General features: G+C 50.5%; 1 protein-coding gene across 1 annotated transcript in view; it reads left to right on the top strand.

Annotated features, from left to right (window-relative positions):
- Nucleotides 1-16339: 16339 nt before the first annotated feature.
- Nucleotides 16340-20986, top strand: part of ATG16L2 (autophagy related 16 like 2) — a 64447-nt gene continuing 59800 nt past the window's right edge. Inside the window, exon 1 of the mRNA XM_054974518.1 lies at nucleotides 16340-16442. Within this exon, the coding sequence (XP_054830493.1) occupies nucleotides 16340-16442 (103 nt within the window). The remainder of the gene's footprint in view (nucleotides 16443-20986) is intronic.

Raw genomic sequence — 20986 nt, 5'->3', positions numbered from 1 at the left:
TGGGTGATGTTGCATACATATTGCATACAGAACCTTATGGCTGGAAACAGCTTTGAGCTGTTAGGAATGACAAATAAGTCGTATGTTGGCCCCAGGAACCTAATTAAAGGATTTCATGTTTGGGCTGTTAGCACAGTCTATTGTTTAGCAGACAAAGCGTGATTATAGGTGGCTGTCAGCTGGTTCTGCTGACTGGTGTAAGAAACCAACAAAGCATACACTTGCTTATATTTAGAAAGGACATAAGAGCTCCTTATTGTAGGAATGCCATACCCTGATAGGAAAAGTGGAAAGACAGATCCTAACTACCTATCTAGTCTCAGGATAGGCCTGGATGCTAAGACAAGTCCTGCATCCATGCTTGCCAGATGGAGGGAGGAGAAGGAGAAAGATGCTGCCTGGAACAAAGCCAGGAAGAGAAGAGTGAGAAGGAGGAAGTCAAAAGGAGGAAGACCAGAGACATATCAAAGGATAGTTAGAGCAAGGTTAATGGGATGATAAAAGAATATAAAGCCATGTAGCTATTCTTCTGTTTGTTAGAGAATGAGTGAGCAGCAAAATCCCTTCTACCTCCCGTTCCCAGAGATCCCTGCAGGATCTGACCCGTGACAAAGAAATATTGATCGTGCCGCTAATTATTTTTATTTAATTTGCTTTTCAGGAAATACAGCTTACCGTCAGAAATCTGGCTGTCCGAGCAACAGCCCCCCTTGCTGATTTGCTCCTCGGTGCAAGTATTTCCCACTGGGAAGGCATGATTTTCATCGAGGGAGGAGTCACCCGTATTTAATTCGCCTGGTGAAGCTTCAGGCTCACTGGTCCCTGGTGGACAAGTTACAAAGCAAAACACGTACGATCAAAGAAAAGCAAGAATGAAGTTGGAACGTTTCAGCATGCCACAGTCCAGCCAATTTCAACCCGTTCTGGCTGCGAGAACTCTGCATGCTCCCTCCACAACCCACAGAAAAGAGCTTTTGAGAAGCATTTCAGAAACAGAGTGAGGAAGAGAAGAGTGAGAAGAAGTGCCCCTGAGTGAAACCGGAGGAGAGGGACAGCGCTGAGTCCTCCTCTTCCAACCATTAGCAGAGGGACTCAGTTGCTGGAATCAACCCCCAGAGAGTGAAGGGCTCCAAGTGCGGACGGGAGGCAACGCCCAGCACCTTCCAAACCACGTACCTGGTCCCACGCGGTTGGCCTTTCTCCCCAGCCTCAGCCTCCTCCACAGCCTCAAACAACTAGAAGGGAACTTGACGATTTTCTCCTGCAGGATTTCAGAGCACAACATTCAGAATCGCACAGCAAAAGCATCAGACACTGGGGGAAACACAGCACAATTGGGGTTCACTCTCAAGGGCCCTGACGGCTGGCAAATGGCCACCATGTGTAAGAAGAAACTTGATCGTCCAAATAATTTTTTGATTATTTGTTTGTAAGAACCTATATAAGCTTTGGCACAGGGCATAGATGGGGGGTTAGGGGCTCAAGCCCCCCCCCCCACGGATTTAGCCAGATAAGAAGGGTTCTCCAAATGCAGAGCACTCCAAAACAAATTACAAAGCTTGAAGGTTATATGTTAAATATATTTTGTAAATTTTTATATTTTTAATTCTTACAAAGGTGCAAGTACTCAAATGTGATATTCTACAATAAATATGCTACAATAAATAGACAGCTAATAAACCTTTATAAATAATCCTAAATATTCATCAAGCGTCCAATCCTTCCAGTCCACTTTGAAAAATCAGAGTTGTAAACTGTATATTCTTAGTTCTTATTCTGTTTCAAAGCTGTTAATATTTGTGTGGAGCTTGAAAACTATAAATATCTGTGTGGAGTATCTTCAGGTGACAGCATTGCCTAGTGGTTACAGCTGACACTCTCCAAGGTTGGGCTATGAGAACCTGTATGATCTTGTTCTTTGTTCTGTTTCAAAGCTTTTGATATCTGTTTGAAGTTTCAGAACTGTTCCTATCCGTATGGAATATCTTCACACAACAACATCGCCCAGTGGTTATAGCTGAGACCATCTAAAAATTGGGCTGTAAGAGCCTGGCGGATGTCGCCAGCCTGCTTTCCCGTTTCCACAATGTCTTTTTCAAAGGCTCAAATCAACATACACTGTAATGAAACCATATGAATATGTAATGTAATGAAACCATTAAATATTACACTATTACAACCTCCCTTGATCAAACGATATATATGCTTGTTACTTACAACCACTCCAACACCCCCACACTCGTTTCCTGGAAGATGAAGGAGCCGACGGACCATTGCCGTAGGGCTCTAACGCTCATGATGTCATATAAATACACTTCTGCAGCCATAAATTACAGATTTAAAGGTACCGTGTTGGGGGCAAAGAGGACTGTCTTCTCTGCCGCCCTCATGTCTCTCCCAGCTCAATCGTCGTGACTCAATAACACCTACGTCTGACTCGGCCAGTGATGGCAATTTGGCTCTGAGCACTGATGCTTTCGTTAGGGGAAATTCCCCCTTGGCCTTATTGCCTCAGTTATATTCCTATACCAAAAGCACAGTTGGACTTGGGTTCTGTGGGAAAGCAGGCTGGGCTGAGCTCTGGCTGCCTCCCTCCCTTATTCCTTCCTTCAACCACAGCATGTATTGGCCTTGCAAAACTAGCAGTTTAGCGGCAGACTGTGGGAGACGGAGATTTACCACAGGGGATGGCCTCTGAAGTCCTTGTTCTTTCAGCTTTCCCTGCGCTGTCTCAAGAATGTACCCTTCTTGGCATGTAAAAAGACACCTTAGGATGTCCTATGTGACACTTAAAAGATGGGAATGACCTGTCAGTCTTTTAAGGATTTCTGAGTAGATGTTTTCTTATTTGTATAAGAAGAAACTTGATATTCCAAATAATTTTTTGATGATTTGTTTGTAAGAACCAATATAAGCTTTGGGCCTGCCCTGCGTGGCATGCATTGCCAGAGATACCTGCTTTGCATCAGTTTATTTGGGTCTATTTACTATAATAAACTTTCCTTTGCTTTACCAATATTTCTGCCCCGGTTATTGGGTGCTGAATCCAACCTTGGGGGTCTCCCTGAATGGGGCAATTGGTGGGAGCCCCTCACTCTTTTTTGCAAGGGTCTTTGCGGACAAAATCTCCCTCCCCCTTTCCAACTCGGAGGCCAGGGTGAGAGCAGATCTGGCATCTGAGGTGTCAGAAGTGCCTGCTTGTCCTTTAGTTACGGATAGTTTTGGATTAATTCTGCCTCTAGGTGCTGACAAGGTCCTGGGGAGTGTGAGAGCCCCCACTTCTGCTCTAGTCCTATTCCCGTCCTGGGAGGAGGCATTCGAGCTATTAGTGAAAACTGCCTTCGGGGTCTACTCTGAGCCAGGACGTACCTTCCAGGGGTCCCCTGAGCAGGGTCAGGAGCTGGACCTAGCAGCACTCGAGGTTGTCCTCTTGAGAACTGGCTGTCTTCCCTAGTCAAGTCAAGTCAAGCCAAGGTGGGGGACAGACAGAGCTCCAAAAAGTGGAAGATGTGGGGAGCAATTTTCTCAGTCTCCCTAGGGGAGTTTGCATAGAGGCAGGGGGATGGTTTGGACTGGAAATGCATGTTTTGAATATGCAGGAGAAGAGCATCACAAGGCACATTGGTGCTCACACCATTTGCACGGGTGTAAATCTGATGGCTTCAGTAGGTCTCCTGCAGCAGCCTAGTACTCAAGGCTGCAGCATGTGAAATGCTTTTTCCTTCCAGTTTAAGTACAGGTTGCTTTTTCAAAAGAGAAAGAAAGAATCCTGTCCTCAAATAGAGGAGAAGTTAATTGGAGCTCTGGAATTCGCTTTTCACTCTTAAGGTTCAGCCCGAGCTACTTCCGTAAACACAATCTAAGTCCCATGATTTGAAGGCCAGTGGCAGGGACTGGTTTTATGTTTGTGCGGTGCCCACTACATTTGAGGCATTTTAAGAGATGAAAGGAATAAAAGCAATACATCGGAGAGCATGCAAAGTGACAATCAAGATCGTGGTGCCTTTGAGCATGTACAGAGAACCTTTGCGTCACCACTGAGGGATCCTGCAAGCGACAGAATTCATTTCCTTCCAGCTTTCCAGGCAGGCTTGAGCTCCAGCCCTGTCCATCTGAACGTCAAACAAAGCACAGTCAAGAGTCAGACTCTTCCACCCCCACCAAACCAGGGTGCTGCAGCCTTAAACTCTGCCCCCCCCTGCAATTACTAAGGGCAGAATCATTAACGCAATGGGCTGGCCAGCCTCTAGGTGGGGGGCTGGGATTCACCTGTAGGTATAACTGATCTCCAGGAAACAGAACCCCATTTCCCTGGAGAAAATGGCATCTCCAGAGGGCGGCCTCTATGGCATCACAACCCGGCTGAGGACCAAACCCGACTCTTCCCAGGCACGGCCCCCATTTCTCCAGGAAGATGTAAGATGAAGGTCCTCAGTGAAGTTCCCATTCAAGGAAGGAGGGGGTCCAATAAACCTAGGCTGATCATGAGAGGGAGGGCAGGAAGGGTCACATCAGCGCTTAGTTCACACAGCCCCTTCTTACATGCCCAGGGTAATGCCGATCGCCACCTTGGGGTCAGGTGGCAATTTTCCCCAGACCAGGGATCCTCAGCTAGGGATCCTGGAGGTCTTTTGCCATCTTCTGGGCATGGAGCAGGGGTCACTGTGTGTGTGTGTCGGGGGTGGGGGGTGGGAGGGAGTTGTGAATTTCCTGCCTTGTGCAGGGGGTTGGACTAGATGACCCTGGAGGTCCCTCCCAACCCTATGGTTCTATGAAATTTTTATCTAGCGCACCCATTATTTTTGTCGGAACCGCCTGGCAACCCTAGGCACAGCAGGCATACAAGCCAGCCTTCTTCTCCCGAGTCATTGGCATGGACAGTTTGCCCCCTGACAGAACATGGGAAGAAATGCACGGTGGAGAATTCACACATCTTTGAGGGGAAACAGCATCCCAACCAACAAGCAGGGCTGGAAAATCAGCAGCAGATGCGAGCAGCCCAGGAAAAGCTTTGGCAAACAGACAGAAGGGACGGACGGACGGACGGACTGGGAGTCGAGGTGGATTACACAGAATAATTCAGTTCAACAGAATGGGACGGGGGTGAAACGGGGCCTTTCCTGCCCCTGGTAGACCCCGCTCTGCCTACCCCTCCCTCTTCACCTAGCCAGGCACCTGAAGGGGCTGCCTCACTTGCCCGTCTGCAGGTGGTCTCTGCCGCCACTAACCCTACAGGGCTTTCCAGGTAGGCGGGACAGCCTCCTAAACTCCCTTCCTAGCGGACCCAAGCGGAACAGAGGGTCTTCATTAATCCAACAAAATTTATTTACGATCATAACTCCACCCAGACAAGTATGCAGTAAACGGAAGACAATATATGACATAAGAAAAAAAAAACCCCAAACCCCTAATCTCTCTCCCTCCTTCTCTGTACCCCTGCCCTAGCGGGACGTTGCATAGGGCGGGCAGGATGCTTTGTTCCTGGGGTTTAACCCCAGCCTCCCCCTCCCCTCAGAGCCCGCCCTCCCCCCCTCTCCTCAGCCACCAACTGCCCACTTTTCAACTCCCGCCCCACCAACTGACTCGCCCTCCCGCCAATCACATTCCACTCCAGAACTGGCCCCTCCCTCCTGCAGCCCCTAGAAAGTCAAATTCACCCACACAATGGCGTCTCTCCACACCTCCCCCTCCATACGTTCCGAGCCGGAGGGGGATCCTCATTCAGAGAGAACCCCGCAGCAGAACCCAAGTCGCCTGGGAGAAACCCATTCGCGATACGTAACATTTGTAAGGATCAGGACGTTTTCCCAGCTTAGGAAGTCTCACACCCTAAGTATCTCCGTTTGTCCTGGACAGAAAGTCGGCAATCACATTATATCGTCCGGCAATGTGCTCAGTTTTGAAGTTGCATTCCTGGATCGTCCAGGACTACCTCCGCAATTTCGAATGGGTGTTCTTCATGGCCTGTAACCATTGCAAGGAGGAAGGGTCAGTGAGAAGGCTGACCTCTTGTCCCCACAAATACGGCCGAAGTTTGTCCAGAGCCCATACAACTGCCCGGCATTCCTTCTGCACTGAGGACGGGTTCTTCTCTCGGGGAATAAGTTTCCTGCTCAGGTAGGCCAGAGGATGTTTGGTTCCATCCCAGTCCTGCATTAGATCCGCCCCAATTTCACGGTCTGAAGCATCTGTGGCAACAATGAATAGGGTTGCCAGCTCCAAGTTGGGAAATTCCTGGAGATCTGGGCGGTGAAACCTGAAGACACCGGGAGAAAGTGGAGTTTGAGAGGGCGAGGACCTTGGCATGGCATAATTCCATAGAGTCCATCCCCCAAAGTAGCCATTTTTTTCCAGGTGAACCGATCTCTCTGGCCTGGAGACCAGCTGTAATTCCGGGAGATCTCCAGCCACTACCTGGAGGCTGGCAACCGTAACAATGAACCTTTTCTCAAAGTCAGGAGCTCTGAGGACCAGCATAGAGACCAGAGCTGTCTTCAGCCTCTCAAAAGCCACCTGACAGCTACGAGTCCAAGCCACCTTGTCTGGTGCTGGGCCGATTCTAGACGGCCCTCTGCAATCCAAAACGTTGCACGTTGTCGCGCGTCATCGTGCAGAAAACGCGAAATATCGCGTTTTCTCGCGCGAGTTTTGCACGAGGTCACGCAAAACTCGCGCAAGAAAATGCGATATTTCGCTTTTTCCGCGCGATGACACGCGACAACGCGCGACGTTTCGGATTGCAGAGGGCCGTCTAGAATCGGCCCTGGTTTCCTGGTGAGAGAGGTAAGCGGGTCTGCAATCGCTCCAAAATTTGGGATGAACTGTCTGTAGTAGGTAGCCAGTCCTAAGAAAGCTCTGTGGTGCCTCCCGCTTTTGAATAGCCTCCACCTTGTTCCACATTGGGGCGATTCCCCCACTCCCCACCTTATATCCAAGGTATACCTTTTGTTCCGCTTGATGGTGAGGCCTGCTTGTCGTAGGGCCTCCAACAATTCCGCTAAATGTTCCAGGTGTGAGTCCATGTCCTCAAATGTATGTAACTCCGAAAGGATATTTTCCTTGTCATGCCTGGGCATTCCCGTACACCACCCCAGTTCCTCCCGTTGTGCAGGCTCTGAGAAGTGCGCCAGAACGTCTAAGGGGTCATCGTCGAGCATCTCATTTTCTCCTTCCTTCCTAGTGACAGGCAACACCATGGGCCTCTCGGTTAATGGTTCCAGCATGTTCACATGCACCACTTTAGTTTTGTGTCCAGACCTCGCCACTGCCACGGCACAGGTAATATCGTCCAGTTTGTCCACAATTGCATGGGGTCCCTCCCATGCAGCTTTCAGATGTTTCACCCCACAGCCTTTCCACAAACACTCAAAAAGAATGGCGTTTCTCCACGGGGACATTAATCAGGGTTTGGCTTGCAGAAGTCTGGAATCAACCAGAGAACAGAAGAAGTGGTGAAGCAAAATATAGATTAGCCTGATACATTAAACAATGCAAAAATTACATAGTAAGAACCTACTTACAGTAACTGATACTCTGGTATAGTATAGAGTTCACAACCCTTTACCCCAAGCTTGGTTCTGAATCCCTTTGTTAACACAGAATATGTTCCAAGACTGGAAGCAACCAGTTGCCGTTTACTGCTTCTGAACTCTCCAATGGTCTTCTTAAGGTCCGCAAGCAGCAGCGGGGGACATGACAGAGGTTATAAAGCAAGGCATGTCCAGAGATGCCACTCAAAGGGGTGATCCGTGGACTGGTGGCTGGCCTACAAACCCTCAGCCACCGGTCTGTGGCATCTCAGGAAAGAAACAACAGTATAATTTAAAAATTCCACCAAGAAGTATTATCAACTGAAAAGTCAAAATAATAATATAATATTGCACCTAAAATAATATTGATAATTATGCCATTGTACATTTGCTCCCTTCTTTGCAGCGCTCCTCCCACCTCCCATGGGTGGAATTTAAAGGCTCAGGGGTCTCCCCTCCTCCCTGTATCTGAGGGAGTTTTCACTCTCCAAAGCTTCTCCCCCGAAAATCTTGTGGGTCTTTAAGGGGTCGCCCGAATCTTGCTCTTCTGCTCCAGCCCAGCAGGGCTACCCACCCGAAACGATACACCTGCTAGATGTATTGTCAAACACCAGCTAGAATCACAGCTTTCCTTTAAAAAAGAACAAAAAGTCCACCATGTTTCCAGGCATCTAGCAGGGGTGTCGTTCTCCACTTCAATTTCGTGCATAAAAATCTCTTTGAGCCCCTTTATGTCCTTTTGCTACTCCTTAAACACATTGTGGATCCCTCCTGTTTATTGATCGGAATTAATTTCTTTGAAATATTTTTCTGCCTGCTCTTTCATTCTCGCAGATCCACAGGCATGATTTGTTTTTTTACGTACAGTCCGTGTTTCTCGCTGAGAGGCAAGGAGGATTTCACAGACTTGGTCAGTACAATCCATCGGATGAGTTGTCTAATAAGCAGTGTATTCGGACGAGGATTACAGCAGTCTGAAACAGAGCAAATAATATTAGACATGAGGTTTTTACCAATGCAGAACATGGTATTACGTAAGTATATAAACAATGCAGTGAAAGCAGGGTAATACTTAACGGCAAACAGATAATCTATATTATACATGGCCGCCCACAAACCAGTTCCCTTCATTCAAGCAGCTTCCTGAACCATTTTGTTCTAACATGACTATATTCCCTTGATAGGCCTGCCCTCTCGAACCATTCAGTTTTATACAGTTTGCAGAGTAACAGGAGTGGGGGGGCCCTCCTGACCTCATCAGAGGGCCATTTCACAGCGTGGCGGCCACCACAGAGACCACACATGTAAGGGCACTTGTCAATCTTGCCCATTTGCAGGTTGGCGCTTGCAGAGGGCCCTGCTCAGGTGAGCGAAGTTGTCACCAGGGCCGTATTAACTCATGGTCAGACCGCTGGGTATTTTGGGCCCCCTCCGGCACTTCCGTCTTTCATCCCACTATAGCTGACAGCCTGAGCACTGCACAGTAGGTACCAGACCTATGTACATAGCCCTATATCCATTTTGAGGGTCTCCCGAACAATTCTGTTTACAATTTTTAAAATATTTTTATTGCACAAGTAGAACTCTTCAGGAAAGCGCATTTTGGCGTGAAGTGAATATTTTTTTTATTATTTATTAAACATATATATAATTTATGGATAATTGGTTTAATATAGAGGTCCCTTGAATCCACCGGCGGGAGATTGGGAGCGTGGCACTGACCTTGCCGTATCCCTGAGTTGTCTTTTCACTCGTGCGTGTGCCCCCGGCTTGCGTGATGACATCACTTCTGGAAAGTGACATCATCGTGCAGGTCAAAGTGCAGCCCCACAGATCGAAGGGTGCTCCTGTGCTCATCGAGGGGCACGATTCGGCCCCAAATGGGCCCTCTGAGAAGTGCTTCATGGTGCGATTCGGGCCACTGAGGGTGTAGGAGCACGCTGCACCACTTGGGGCGTGCCATGCTTCCCGGGGGGGGGGGGTTGGAGTCCCGGGGAGTGTGCCCCCCCCGCCAGCCAAGTAAGTGGGCACAGGGAGGGAAGGTGGGAGCAGGCGATATAATACAAAACAATGGACCACGGTGTAATGTTCCCAGACAGCACAACAGAGCCCCCGTGTGGTAGTAAAGCGTAGCTACACCAATGCGCTTCAAAATAAAATGTTATAATGAGGCATCAATGCCAGATTGCGTTCACTGCCTCGCATGTAAACATCTTCAGTCATTAATTGTTGCCAAATTACAAAGGCCAATGCTATAACCAGGGCTCATTTGGGGTGGGGGGGGGGCGTGCTAGAACGCCGTTCCGCCAGTTCCCCCAACAGGTCACGTGTCGGGTGGCCCCGCCCACCTGACTTTCGGCCATTTGGGGCCATTTCGGCCTAGATTGGGGCCAAACAGCCCAAAATGGCCAAAACAGCCCAGATCTGGTCGGTGCCAGGCAGGAGAACCCTCTCCTGCCAGGCACTGAACCAATCTCAGCTGTTTCAGCCCTGGTCCAGGCCAAAATGGCCCGGATTGGGGCCAAAACAGCCGGGAGTGGGTTGGTGCCTGGCGGGAGACCCCTCCCCTGCCCAGCACCAACCGGATCTGGGCTGTTTTGTGCCCGATCCAGGCCAAAACATGCCTAAAATGGCAATTTTGAGCCATTTTGGGCCTTTTTCAGCCAGGATTGGGGCCCGAACAGCCCTGGTTGGGCCACTGCCAGGTGAAGGAACACTCCCCCATCTGGCAGCAGCTGAATCCTGGCCATTCCGGGCCCAATCAAATCAATTATGCTAATGACACACTTCCGGTGATGGCAAGGGGCGTGGCATATGCTAATGAGTTATGCTAATGAGTTCCTGCAGCTCTTTTTCTACGAAATGACCCCCGGCTATTACAAAATACAATAGGCAGGCACTCAATAACAATATCACATCAAAATGTAAATATAAATTAAATCAAATCCAAAAACTTCTTACAATGCCTACAAAATTTAATTTATATTTACATTTTGATGTGATATTGTCCTTTGTCATTTGGCAACAATGAATGACTGAAGACGTTTACAGGAGAGGAAATGAACGCAACCTGTTGAAGATTTCTGTCCGCTTGACCTGAAGGAGGAATTTGAATTCAGAAACGGGATTAATACCGGAAGCCCGTCGTATTTCCATCTGATTGTGTCAACAATTGTTTGTATCAGACTACTGTGAACATACTGTAATTTACTTTGTTAAATTGGCATCGAAACCTCGTTATAACATTTTATTTTGAAGTACTTTGGTGTAGTTATGCTTTACCACCACACGGTGGCGCTGTTGTGCTGTCCAGGCGGGGGAATGACAGCCCTATTAATATGAGAGACAATTTGTTTCACTTCAATAAGGAAGCAGTTCATTATCTGATTGATAGAGGTTATATAAGAGAATCAATTTATTGTTATTTATGTGGGGGTGTGCCTCAGCAAAAAAAATTGGCGGGCCCCTCGTCCCTGTGGGGCCCCTAGGCTTCAACCTAGTCAGCCTTATGAATTATATGGCCCTGGTTGTCAGGGTGGGACAGAGGTGGAGAGGCAGCCCCGCAGATCTGAGAGTCCGAGACCATGCAGGGCTTTGTACACGATAGCCAGAGTCTTGACTGAACCTGGGAGTGGACGGGCACCCAATGGAGCGGCTGCAGAATGGGTGTGACATGCATACTCCATGTAGCACTTGAGCCGTGGCCTTCTGCATCCACTGGAGTCTCCGAGTCGCGTTCAAGCGCAAGCCCGCGTAGCATGCATTCCCATAGCCTAGCGCTGATGTTACTGTGACATAGATCCATAATGAATTCACTCATTTGCATCCAGTTAAGATTTTATACCACTGAACGCTGTGAGGCTGTTTAATTAGTCAAGTAGCATCCGAGGCCTCAAAAGGAGCTGTATAGATAAGATGCGCTGGGAGGGCTCTTTACATTTCATCGTACAATAAAGTGAGAGTTGCATGCGTTTGATCTTTTCCCCAGCAACCCAGCAGAAACTTTCAGCGAGTTAATAATTTTTCTTGAAATAAAACAAGATGTTAAAAGATACATACAAATGCTAATTGGTTAGATTAATGTCGAAAAATACATGCCATGAAAATCCAGCGTCCCAACATTTCCCACCAGGGGTCGCCCTAAGTCCACTATGACTTGGGGTCAGGATTTCATTTCAACATTTCCCAAACTTCACTGAACACCTGCAGTTGAAAGAGAATCAGGTTTCAGCTCAAAGCATCAGAATGCTGTGAAAGATTTTGAACCCAATGCACATATTCACGCATGCACACGCGTCTCTCTCACCCAGACCTTCTCTGCCACAGCCATCCATCAAAACCTAATCAGCTCTCTACAGGACACTTTTTATAGAAAGAGTGACAGTCACAAACTTGGATAAGTCTTTGCAACTTTAACACACATGACTCTAAAATGACTACCAGATAAAGAACAGGTGCTTTGAAATTACCTCTTTGCTATGGCTTGTTTCTCCAGCAAGACTAAACTTAACTTTTACTGGCAATTAAAAAGGCAATAAATCTACTGTTTCTTCAGCGACACTAATTAAGTGTCAGGGATAAAAGCAACGGGGTACTTCCATCATCACTTTCACAGAGGTGACGAGAACCACTGCAGGGCACATACGATTATCTATGCTTTAAAAATCAAATACGAGACAGACGGCTGGGTCGGCAAAGCCCAGGAAAGGTGCCTGAAGGTGTGACCAGAATTAGAAAGAGGTTATCCTAGAACAATAACACGGCAAACTCTTCAAAACATTAAAGAGCACTGAAAAGCAAATGGCGGCTCTTCCTAAAACCAGTTTCAAAAAATCAATAGCATGAAATGCTTTAGCAACGTGAGAACACACCAAAGGAAACAGAACCGGCACAATGCAGCTTGAATGGTTCAGTGCATTAAGGAGGAGCGCTGGGCCTCGCTCGAGGCGTTTTGGCTCCACATGCAAGGGACTCCACCTCCCCCCCCCCCCCCTGAGCCAGACCTTGCAAGGACTTGGCTTGTGCGACGGGTCCAGGGGGCGATGCCAGCCACCTTCCCGGCTATGCCCCTTTGAGCAAGACCAGAAGATGATCACAGCTGGGGAGGGAGCAGGCGGTCCTTTGAGTGCCTGCCCCCCCCCCCCAGATCACCAGGCCTTTCAAGGTACAAACCAGCCCTTCCAAATGGGCCGAGGAGGGAACTGACCGTCTGTGAAGGGAGGGTTCCCTCGGAACTGGGAGTGGTGGTTTGGGGGGATGTATGTAGACTGCTGGGAGGGGGTGCAGGGCCCTGTGGCCGCCGTTGCACTTTAGGCAGAATGAAGGGGCAGAATCCTGCACTGTTCCAATGCCGACTGCGGGTGCGTCATATTTTGAAAGGCTCCCTTGTGAAAAAAAAGGCTCGAGGCCATTCCTTGCATGAAGAAATCAGGTGCGTAGGGGAGAGAGGTTTAGGGCGGCACTTGCTGGAGTAGGATTCAAAACTACAATTCCCACCTGTGGTCTGAAGGGGTGCAGTTCCAAATTTCACCTCCTCATTCACGCATCATGTACAGAATGCCTCTTGGAACATAGGAAAATAAGAGTCACCCTACCGGATCGTACCAATGGTAGGTGTGCGGACAACAGCCTCCCTTCTGCCCTGCTGACTGCTCTCTAGCCTTCCAAACAGAATGCTTCTGGGGCTGAAACCCGTTTGGCTATCATGGCTAGCAGCCCCCTGTAGGACTATCCCTCCGTCTCCTACCTAGCCAGTGACCATTGCCGCATCTTGTAGTGGTGAGTTCCACTGTTCAGCCCCTTATGGGAAGCAATTCTTCCTTTTGTCTGCATTGAACCGATCGCCCAGCCCGCCATGAGGCCACTGAGATCTAGCATAACGGGAAAGGAAGAAAAGGTTTTCTCTGTACACTTTCTCATCATCTTTCCTGTATGGGGGGAAGCAAATTTATTCTGTTTATTTGCTTAAAACATTTGCATGCCATCTTTCTACCCAAACAGGGTCCCCGAGATGCACAGAGTCCAGGGGCACCACATAGCATCTGCACAGGGAGGGCTCAGAGCTTGAGTGGCATCCGCGCTGAGTGAAACACCCCCTTTCTTTCCAGCAACAGACTTGTTTCTTAAAAGGAGGGGCCAGTCTGGGGCTGCCAAGTAGCCAGGAGAAACATTTCCTGTTGCAGAAATGGACAGCGGAAGCTTTGCGTGGCCTGGCGCTAAAATCACCAACTGGGAGTTTGCTGCAAACCCAACGTGTTCAGAGGAGTCAGCTAGAGGGACTGACGGAAGAACAGGGCAAGCGCAGATGGGCGAGGGGGTGTGCGGCAGGTGATGGGTGCAGCTCGGAGACCTCCCAGGGTGTTTTTTCTCTGCTCCCTGACCCCCTTGTTTAGGCCACCGTGTAATCCTGATTCTGGTTGCACGGGCAATGGCGTTTTTGACTTAGGGTTGCCAACCTCCAGGTGATTCCTGGAGAGCTCCTGGAATGACAACTAACCTCCAGGGCACATAGATTGGCTCCCCTAGAGAAAATGGCTGCTCTGGAAGGCGGATTCTCTGGCACAATGTCCCACTGAGGGTAGTTTTAGGTGGGTAGCCGTGTTGGTCTGCAGTAGAACAGCTGGATGTGAGTCCAGTGGCGCCTTAGAAACCAACAAGATTTTCAGGGTGTGGGCTTTGTAGAGTCAGGGCTCCCTTCTTTAGAAACGAGTAGGAACAGAGATCCTTGAGCCTTTACATGCTTCTGTAGTAGCATAGTGGTTAAGAAACTGGGCTCTGAGCCAGCATTCTGCCCTGAATAGGAACAAAGACTTCTGAGCTTTTACAGCCCAGCCAGAGCTGGGTGGGGTTTTACAAGGGAGGCACCAGGAAGCAAAGGCACAATGCAGCTTGACAAGATGGGAAGGGTGTTGCAAAGGCAGAGGTCAGGATGGAAAGGCACGACGGGACAACGCAGCTCGATGAGAGCAAACGGTGCATCCCGAGCGAGATAAGAGCCCTGTGAGCCAAGCTACAAGTGAGGAATGACACTTGCCTGGGTCGTCACTTGTAGCTTGGCTCTCAGTCAGAACAGAGGCGGGGAACTTTGTGTCTTGATGCCCTCCCTTGTTAACCGCCCTCCTGCCTTCAGTCTGGGATCTAAAGGCTCAGGGCTGAACAGATTTAGGATCCTTCTCTCATTACAGACGCTAGTTTCCGCTCGAACCGAGCTTCCCTGAACCACTGCACCTTTGCATCCCGACAGCCTCCTTTGCTGCTCCCCTCTAATCGAGTTGCATGGCAGCTTTGCATCCCAATGCCTTGTTAACAACCTTCTGCCTGAGGTATAAAAGATCTCTACTCCTACTTGTATCTGAAGAAGGGAGCTCTGCCTCTGGAAATCTTGCGGGTCTCTAAGGTGCCTCTGGACTCAACTCCCGCTCTCCGTTTAGGGAATTTCTCTCCCCAGCCCCATAAAAGGCATTCCCCAACGCGGAGCTCACAGGCATCGTGTGAGTCCGGCTGCTGCTGCTGCTTCCTCGGGAGCTCCCCCCTTCTGTCAGGAATAGAAAGGCTCAGGGATCTCCGTTCCCATTCGGGCCTGAGGAAGGGGCTACAGTAGCCACCTAATGAAGTGAGGAAACAAATGGACAGAGCCAGACTAGTACCCAGAAACAGCCTACTCTAACCTAAAGGAACTAACCTAATGGAACCCAACAACAGAACACCGCTGGTTGTCACCTACAGCTCCCAGCTCAAACCCATCCAACGTATCACCAGTGATCTACAAGCCATCCTGGAAACCGATGCCTCTCTCTCAGAAGTCCTGGGTGGAAGACCTTTCCTTGCCTACAGACAGCCCCCCAGCCTTAAACGACTTCTCATCTACAACCATGAATCGGCAAGCAGAGTCACCCGCACAGGTACCAGGCCCTGCAACAGACCCAGATGCCAGCTCTGCCCTCATATCTACCCAGGGAATACGATTGCAGGACCCAATGGCACCAACTGCACTGTCTCTGGCTCTTACAGCTGCTCATCCTCCAATCTGATATATGCCCTCATGTGCCAACAACGTCCTTCTGCTCTGTACATTGGACAAACCAGCCAACCTCTACGCAAAAGAATAAATGGACACAAATCTGACATTAAAAATGGCAACGTCCAGAAACCAGCGGGAAAACACTTCAATCTACCAGGACATCCCATCAAGGACTTAAAGGTCGCTGTAGTTCAACAGAAACCTTCCAAGAACAGAATCCAGCGGGAAGCTGCTGAATTGGAATTCCTATGGAAATTTCATTCAGTCAGGCTTGGACTGAATAGGGACTATGAACGGTTCTCTCATTATCGGAAGTAACTGATTTCCTTATCAGAAGCGACTGATTGCATCTACTCCCCCCTCCCCTCTCCACCTATATAGCTAACCAGTTTCTTCATACCCTCCATGCATCTGAAGAAGAGAGCTGTGGTTCTCGGAAGCTTATGCCACAGGAAAGTTGGCTAGTCTTAAAGGTGCCACTGGACTCTTCTCTGTTGAGGGAGGAAGGGAGCTCTGACTCTCGAAAGCGCAGACGCTGCTCTCGAAGGCGCCCAGATCCTGCCGCCCGCCCCCCACAAGCTCCCTCCCCCCAGGCTCCACCCCCGAGCCTCCAGGGATTTCCCCCCCCCGGGAGTTGGCACCCGCGCTGCGCCGAGGGGCTCCGGCGCCGAGGAGCCTCCCCGCTCCGCGGCGGTCTACCTGGCGGCCGGCGGGGCTTCCGCTCTGGCCCCGCCCCGGAGGCGCCTCCCCTTGGCCGGCGGCGCCCGTTGTCCAGGCCGGCCGCGGCGCCATGGCCGAGCGGGGCGGCGGCGGCTGGAAGCGGCACGTCCTCCGGCAGCTGCAGCGGCGCGACCGGGCGCAGAAGGCGCGCTTCCGAGACCTGGTGCAGGCCTGTGAGTGCGTGCGTGGGGCGCGGGCGCGGGGGCCTGCCCCTCGGCAGCAACAGCCCCGCCAGGTAGGCTCCGACCCGGGTCTCTCCCCGGCCCGGCCCTGCCGGCATGCTCTAACCACTAGCCGCTACTGACACTTTGGGTGGGTCGGGGAGTTCCCGGGGAGGGAATAGAGCGCCCAACCCCCCCCCCCTCCAAAGCAGCCAGATTCTCCAGGCGAACGACCGCCCCCCCCTAAGCTGGAGATCGGTGGCAATTCCGGGAGCTCTCCAGGTCTGGCCTGGAGGTTGGCAACCGCGGAACACTTCGCGAGCCAGGCTGGGTTGGGCTGTCCCGGACAGATGTGCTGGTGGGAAAAGGAGGCTCGCCTTGATGGCTATCCAAAAAGGAGCCGGCAGAAGCCCTGAGTAAGCTCGGGCAAGGACCCCCACCCCCGTCCTCCGGAAAGGGCTGCTTTGCTCCGGGGCGACGTGGCTCTCTCCTCCTCCCGAGCAGGCCTGCCTGACATGCCTGCCGGGCTACGCTACACCTACTCCGGCAGAAATGAAAGAGAGGGGGCCGCTTTTTTGGAAGAGCAACCCTTGCCCTGCCGGCCTTTGATGGTTTGGGTCTCGCCTCCTCCTTCTGCACCTGCTTCCCGGCCAGGTGTGGCACACCTGCCCAGAGGAGCAGCCCTGGTCTCTTGGCCCCTGCGGGGTGGTCATGCGGCTAGCAGGCTGGCTCCCCTGCCCAGCCCTTCCCTCCGGCCGCCTCCTGCTGCTTTGCTTGGCCTGGTTGTCATTCTGGCTGAGTCACCGCTGGCCCTCGCCCTGAGCCAAGCCAGGAATGGAGGTTTCCGCTTCTCAGGCTACCCCGCAGTGGCTGCAAGCGAAGAGGCTGCCTTGACTTGCAGCTGGCCAGCAACAGGGTGGGGCCGGGATGGGAGATGGACTCCGCGGGGGTCCTTCTCCACCTGCAAACCTCCACGATTTTCCCAGCCCTAAGTGCCAGTGTTTCCTAGTGGTTAGAGCATCACAGGAGACAGGAGAGGAGAGAGAGCTCAGGTTCACATCCACATGAAGCCTACCTTGCGGGGTTGTTGTTGTTGCCAGGATCAAACATTTGAAGGGGCCTTATGCAGAATTAGACCTTGGTCCATCAAGGTCAGTATTGTCTGTCCAGACTGGCTGCAGCCCTCCAGGGCCTCAGGCAGACGTCTTTCACTTACCCTCCAGTACCTGATCCGGAGGTACCATGCATCTGACGAAGAGAGCTGTGGCTCTCGAAAGCTTATGCTGCAGTAAAGTTGGTTAGTCTTAAAGGTGCTACTGGACTCTTTTCTGTTTCCCCCCAGTATCTGATCTTTCAAACAGGAAATGCCGGGGACTGAACCTGCGTCCTTCTGCATGCCAAGCGAGGGCTGTGCCACTGAGCTACGGCCCCTCTCACTGGAACTTCTCTGCCAAGTGCCACATATGGTTGCAAGGTGGGTGGCAGAGGAGGTCCTAAGAGGAGGATTTGCGGAGGCATTAAAGGACAGAAGTTCTGTGGCAAAGCAAGCTGCATCCTACCATGTTCTTGCCCTGCTTATATTCATTGCATAGTGCTTGAGCTATCCCCTGGAGGAGGGAATCCTTTGCACGTTCAGTCTCGGGCGCCAAAACACCACTCCTAGTTCTACAATAGTCAAGAGTTCAGTAGCACCTTTAAGACTAACCCACTTTATTGAAGCATAAGCTTTCGAGAACCACAGCTCTCTTTGTCAGATGCATCCTCAGATACTTCTGACGAAGAGAGCTGTGGTTCCCAAAAGCTGGCAATGCATCTGACAAAGTGAGCTGTGGTTCTCAAAAGCTGGCAATGCATCTGATGAAGAGAGCTGTGGTTCTCAAAAGCTGGCAATGCATCAGACGAAGAGAGCTGTGGGTGTCAAAAGGTCATGCTACAAATAAGTGGGTTTGTCTTAAAGGTGCTACTGGACTCTTTACTATTTTGCAACTACAGACTAACACAGCTAACTCCTCTGAACCTAGTTCTATAGCATCTTACCCAGATTTTTGTCTGTTGGAGTGGTTTGTGAAATGAAGCCGGCGGTTTGCATATCCTCTTGTCTCTCAGCTTTCACTGACAAGGATCCTTTCTTCCCCTAAAGCTGGAACCCACAAACACCGCCACACACCCCTGCTGTGTAGTGTGTCTTGAAGCAAAAGAGGAAGACCTGTTTTTCAGAAGGGAGAAGGGAGAATCTCTCCCACGCGTGACACGTGGTGCCTGTCAACATTGCCTCTTCTGTACAATCTTCCCATTTGTATTCCCCTCCTCTCCCACGTGCACGTTGGCTTTCATGGAACTCGTGCAGCTGCAATCCTGTGAGGTCATATACACAGAGATTTGGATTTGCGTTCCTCTGGTCCTTGCCTGACACAAACCAGTGTACTTTGTCACCTCCCTGTTTGCAGACGAGCCTGGAGTGCGGAGGCACGGGGCCTGTCTAGCACGCAGAGGGCCCCGGGTTCAATCTCTGGCATCCCTAGTGTGTTGGAAGTGTTAGGAAAGACCCCAGACCTCTGCTGGACCCCTAAGAGCAAAAAGTGCTTAACTCAGTGGGTACAAGGGTTTGATTCAGCATGTGCTACATTCAGTCTCAGACTCTTAAGTTAATTTTTTCAAAGCCTCTATCCTTTTTCATTGTGGAGATGCCTTTCCCCTTACATCAACACAATGAAAAGGGCTAGAGACATACTTTCTAAAACAGGAAAGCTGGGAACTGAGTTGCCAAGTTTTTAAAAATCCCTCCAGTGGTGCAGGGTGTGTATATGTGCATGGGGGGGGGGGTATCACAGGTGCAGACAAGGAAAGAGCAGAGAAAACTTCTGTGTGGGTTCCCCATTGCAACTGCATATTTCTCTTCAGTTGCAGTGGCAGTGAATGCTGTCCAGCATATTGTCTCCGTCTGGAAGCAGCCTTAGAGAGGACGTTAGGAAGTTTTAGCCGAAAGCAACTTCCTTGTCATTCTGCTCTAGGGTTGCTCTCGGGAGCCACAGGGGGCGAGCCCGTCAGAACAGTAAATAGGTGCGGGGTCAGAAATCACACCGAAGGGCTGCCCATTTATTTTAGCGGCGGCGTCTGCTTCTGGCTCATCGATCTGTTGACGTGAACAAATGATCTTGCTGCCGTCTGCACTGTGGCGAGCTTCTTCTACCAAGCAGCTGCTAAAGGTGGAAGAGCGGAACAGGCTGGATAGTTTGGGGGCAGTTGGCAACCTGACTTCCCAAGTGACAAGAAGGAATTGAGGGTTTTAAGAGAGGTGCCTGTGCAACGACTGGGGTGTGCCAGCCACGTTTTAAGCATGCGCCAATCATAAGGCGAAGATGTGCGGCTTTTGGAAGTATTTTTCGGCAGCCCACTGAACAGTTTAATCGCCTGATCGAGCTTCCAATTATTTGGACTTGCATCAAATTTTATCTTTCCTTGTCTCCAAAGTGCTCAGGATTGTCCTGTCCTTATTTTCGCCTTACAACAGTCCTTTGAGGTGGTTTTGGGCACGGGAGAGAGATGGAGCCAAAGGAGCCTGTTGGGTTTTTGTTCTGTTTCTCACTGAGGTGTTCAGAATGCAGGCAGGGGTTCACACGTTGGAACGGGTGTCAGCGCACAGAAAACCAGCAGCTCAGGGACGAGGTGCTACACTACTTTTCTGTGTGCAGGGAATTTTCTGGTGTGGAGGAGTACCCTGTCAGCCAAGCCCCTGCTTGCAGTCTGAACAGAGATTTCCCGCGAGGTCTGGGCTGCTGGCGGGACAAAGGTGGGAACCCTGGTTCGAGTCCAGCAGAGATCCCAGCAGAGCGCAGCTTTGCCAAGCCAGAAGATGGTCTTGTGGTTAAAGTGTGGCTAAAGGATGTTGACGGTGGCCATGTGAGGTTCCGTGCACGTTGCTGACTAATTCGGATGTGACTTTTGGGTTCCGCAATTATCCAGAGCGAGAGCAGGGAGGGGCTTGCTTGCCTGGTTACTGACGGTGGGGTCGCTGATGCTTCCTAAGCAGAAGGCGTCTGTGCGCACGTTCATGTGATGTGCTCATGTGCAAAGAGGCGAAGGAGTGCTTGGCTAAAGTCTCCATTCACACTTGCTGCTGGAAAACATGCCCCCCCCATCAGAAATAGCGCCCCCATGGCAGCCCACTGTAGATCAGGAGGGACCCAGTCAAATACTTGAGGAGTGCATGCTTTGCACCCCTAATGTTGAGCCAGAACAATTGTATTATTCTTGTGCTGGGTAGGTGGGAGAGCAAGGAAAGCTCTGACCCTCGTAAGCTCGCACCCTGGAAATCTCCTTGATCTTCACGGTGCTATGGGACCCAAATCTTGCGCTTCTACTACAGACCAACTCAGCTACCCATCTGAAACTTTTCATTTCCCTGCTTCTGGCCTACCTGTAATTGTCCCAGAAAGAAAGAACCTTTTTGTGAACCTGGGCAGATCATAAGAGGGAGATCAAGAAGGGTTACATCAGGGCTTAGTTCTTGTGGCCCCTTCTTAGACCCCCAGGGTAAGGCTGATCGCCACCTTGGG

This window comes from Eublepharis macularius, chromosome 3, assembly GCF_028583425.1.
Source record: "Eublepharis macularius isolate TG4126 chromosome 3, MPM_Emac_v1.0, whole genome shotgun sequence".
Classification (NCBI taxonomy): Eukaryota; Metazoa; Chordata; class Lepidosauria; order Squamata; family Eublepharidae; genus Eublepharis; species Eublepharis macularius.
Note: the sequence above shows the minus strand (reverse complement) of the source record. Positions and strands in the feature narration are given on the sequence as shown.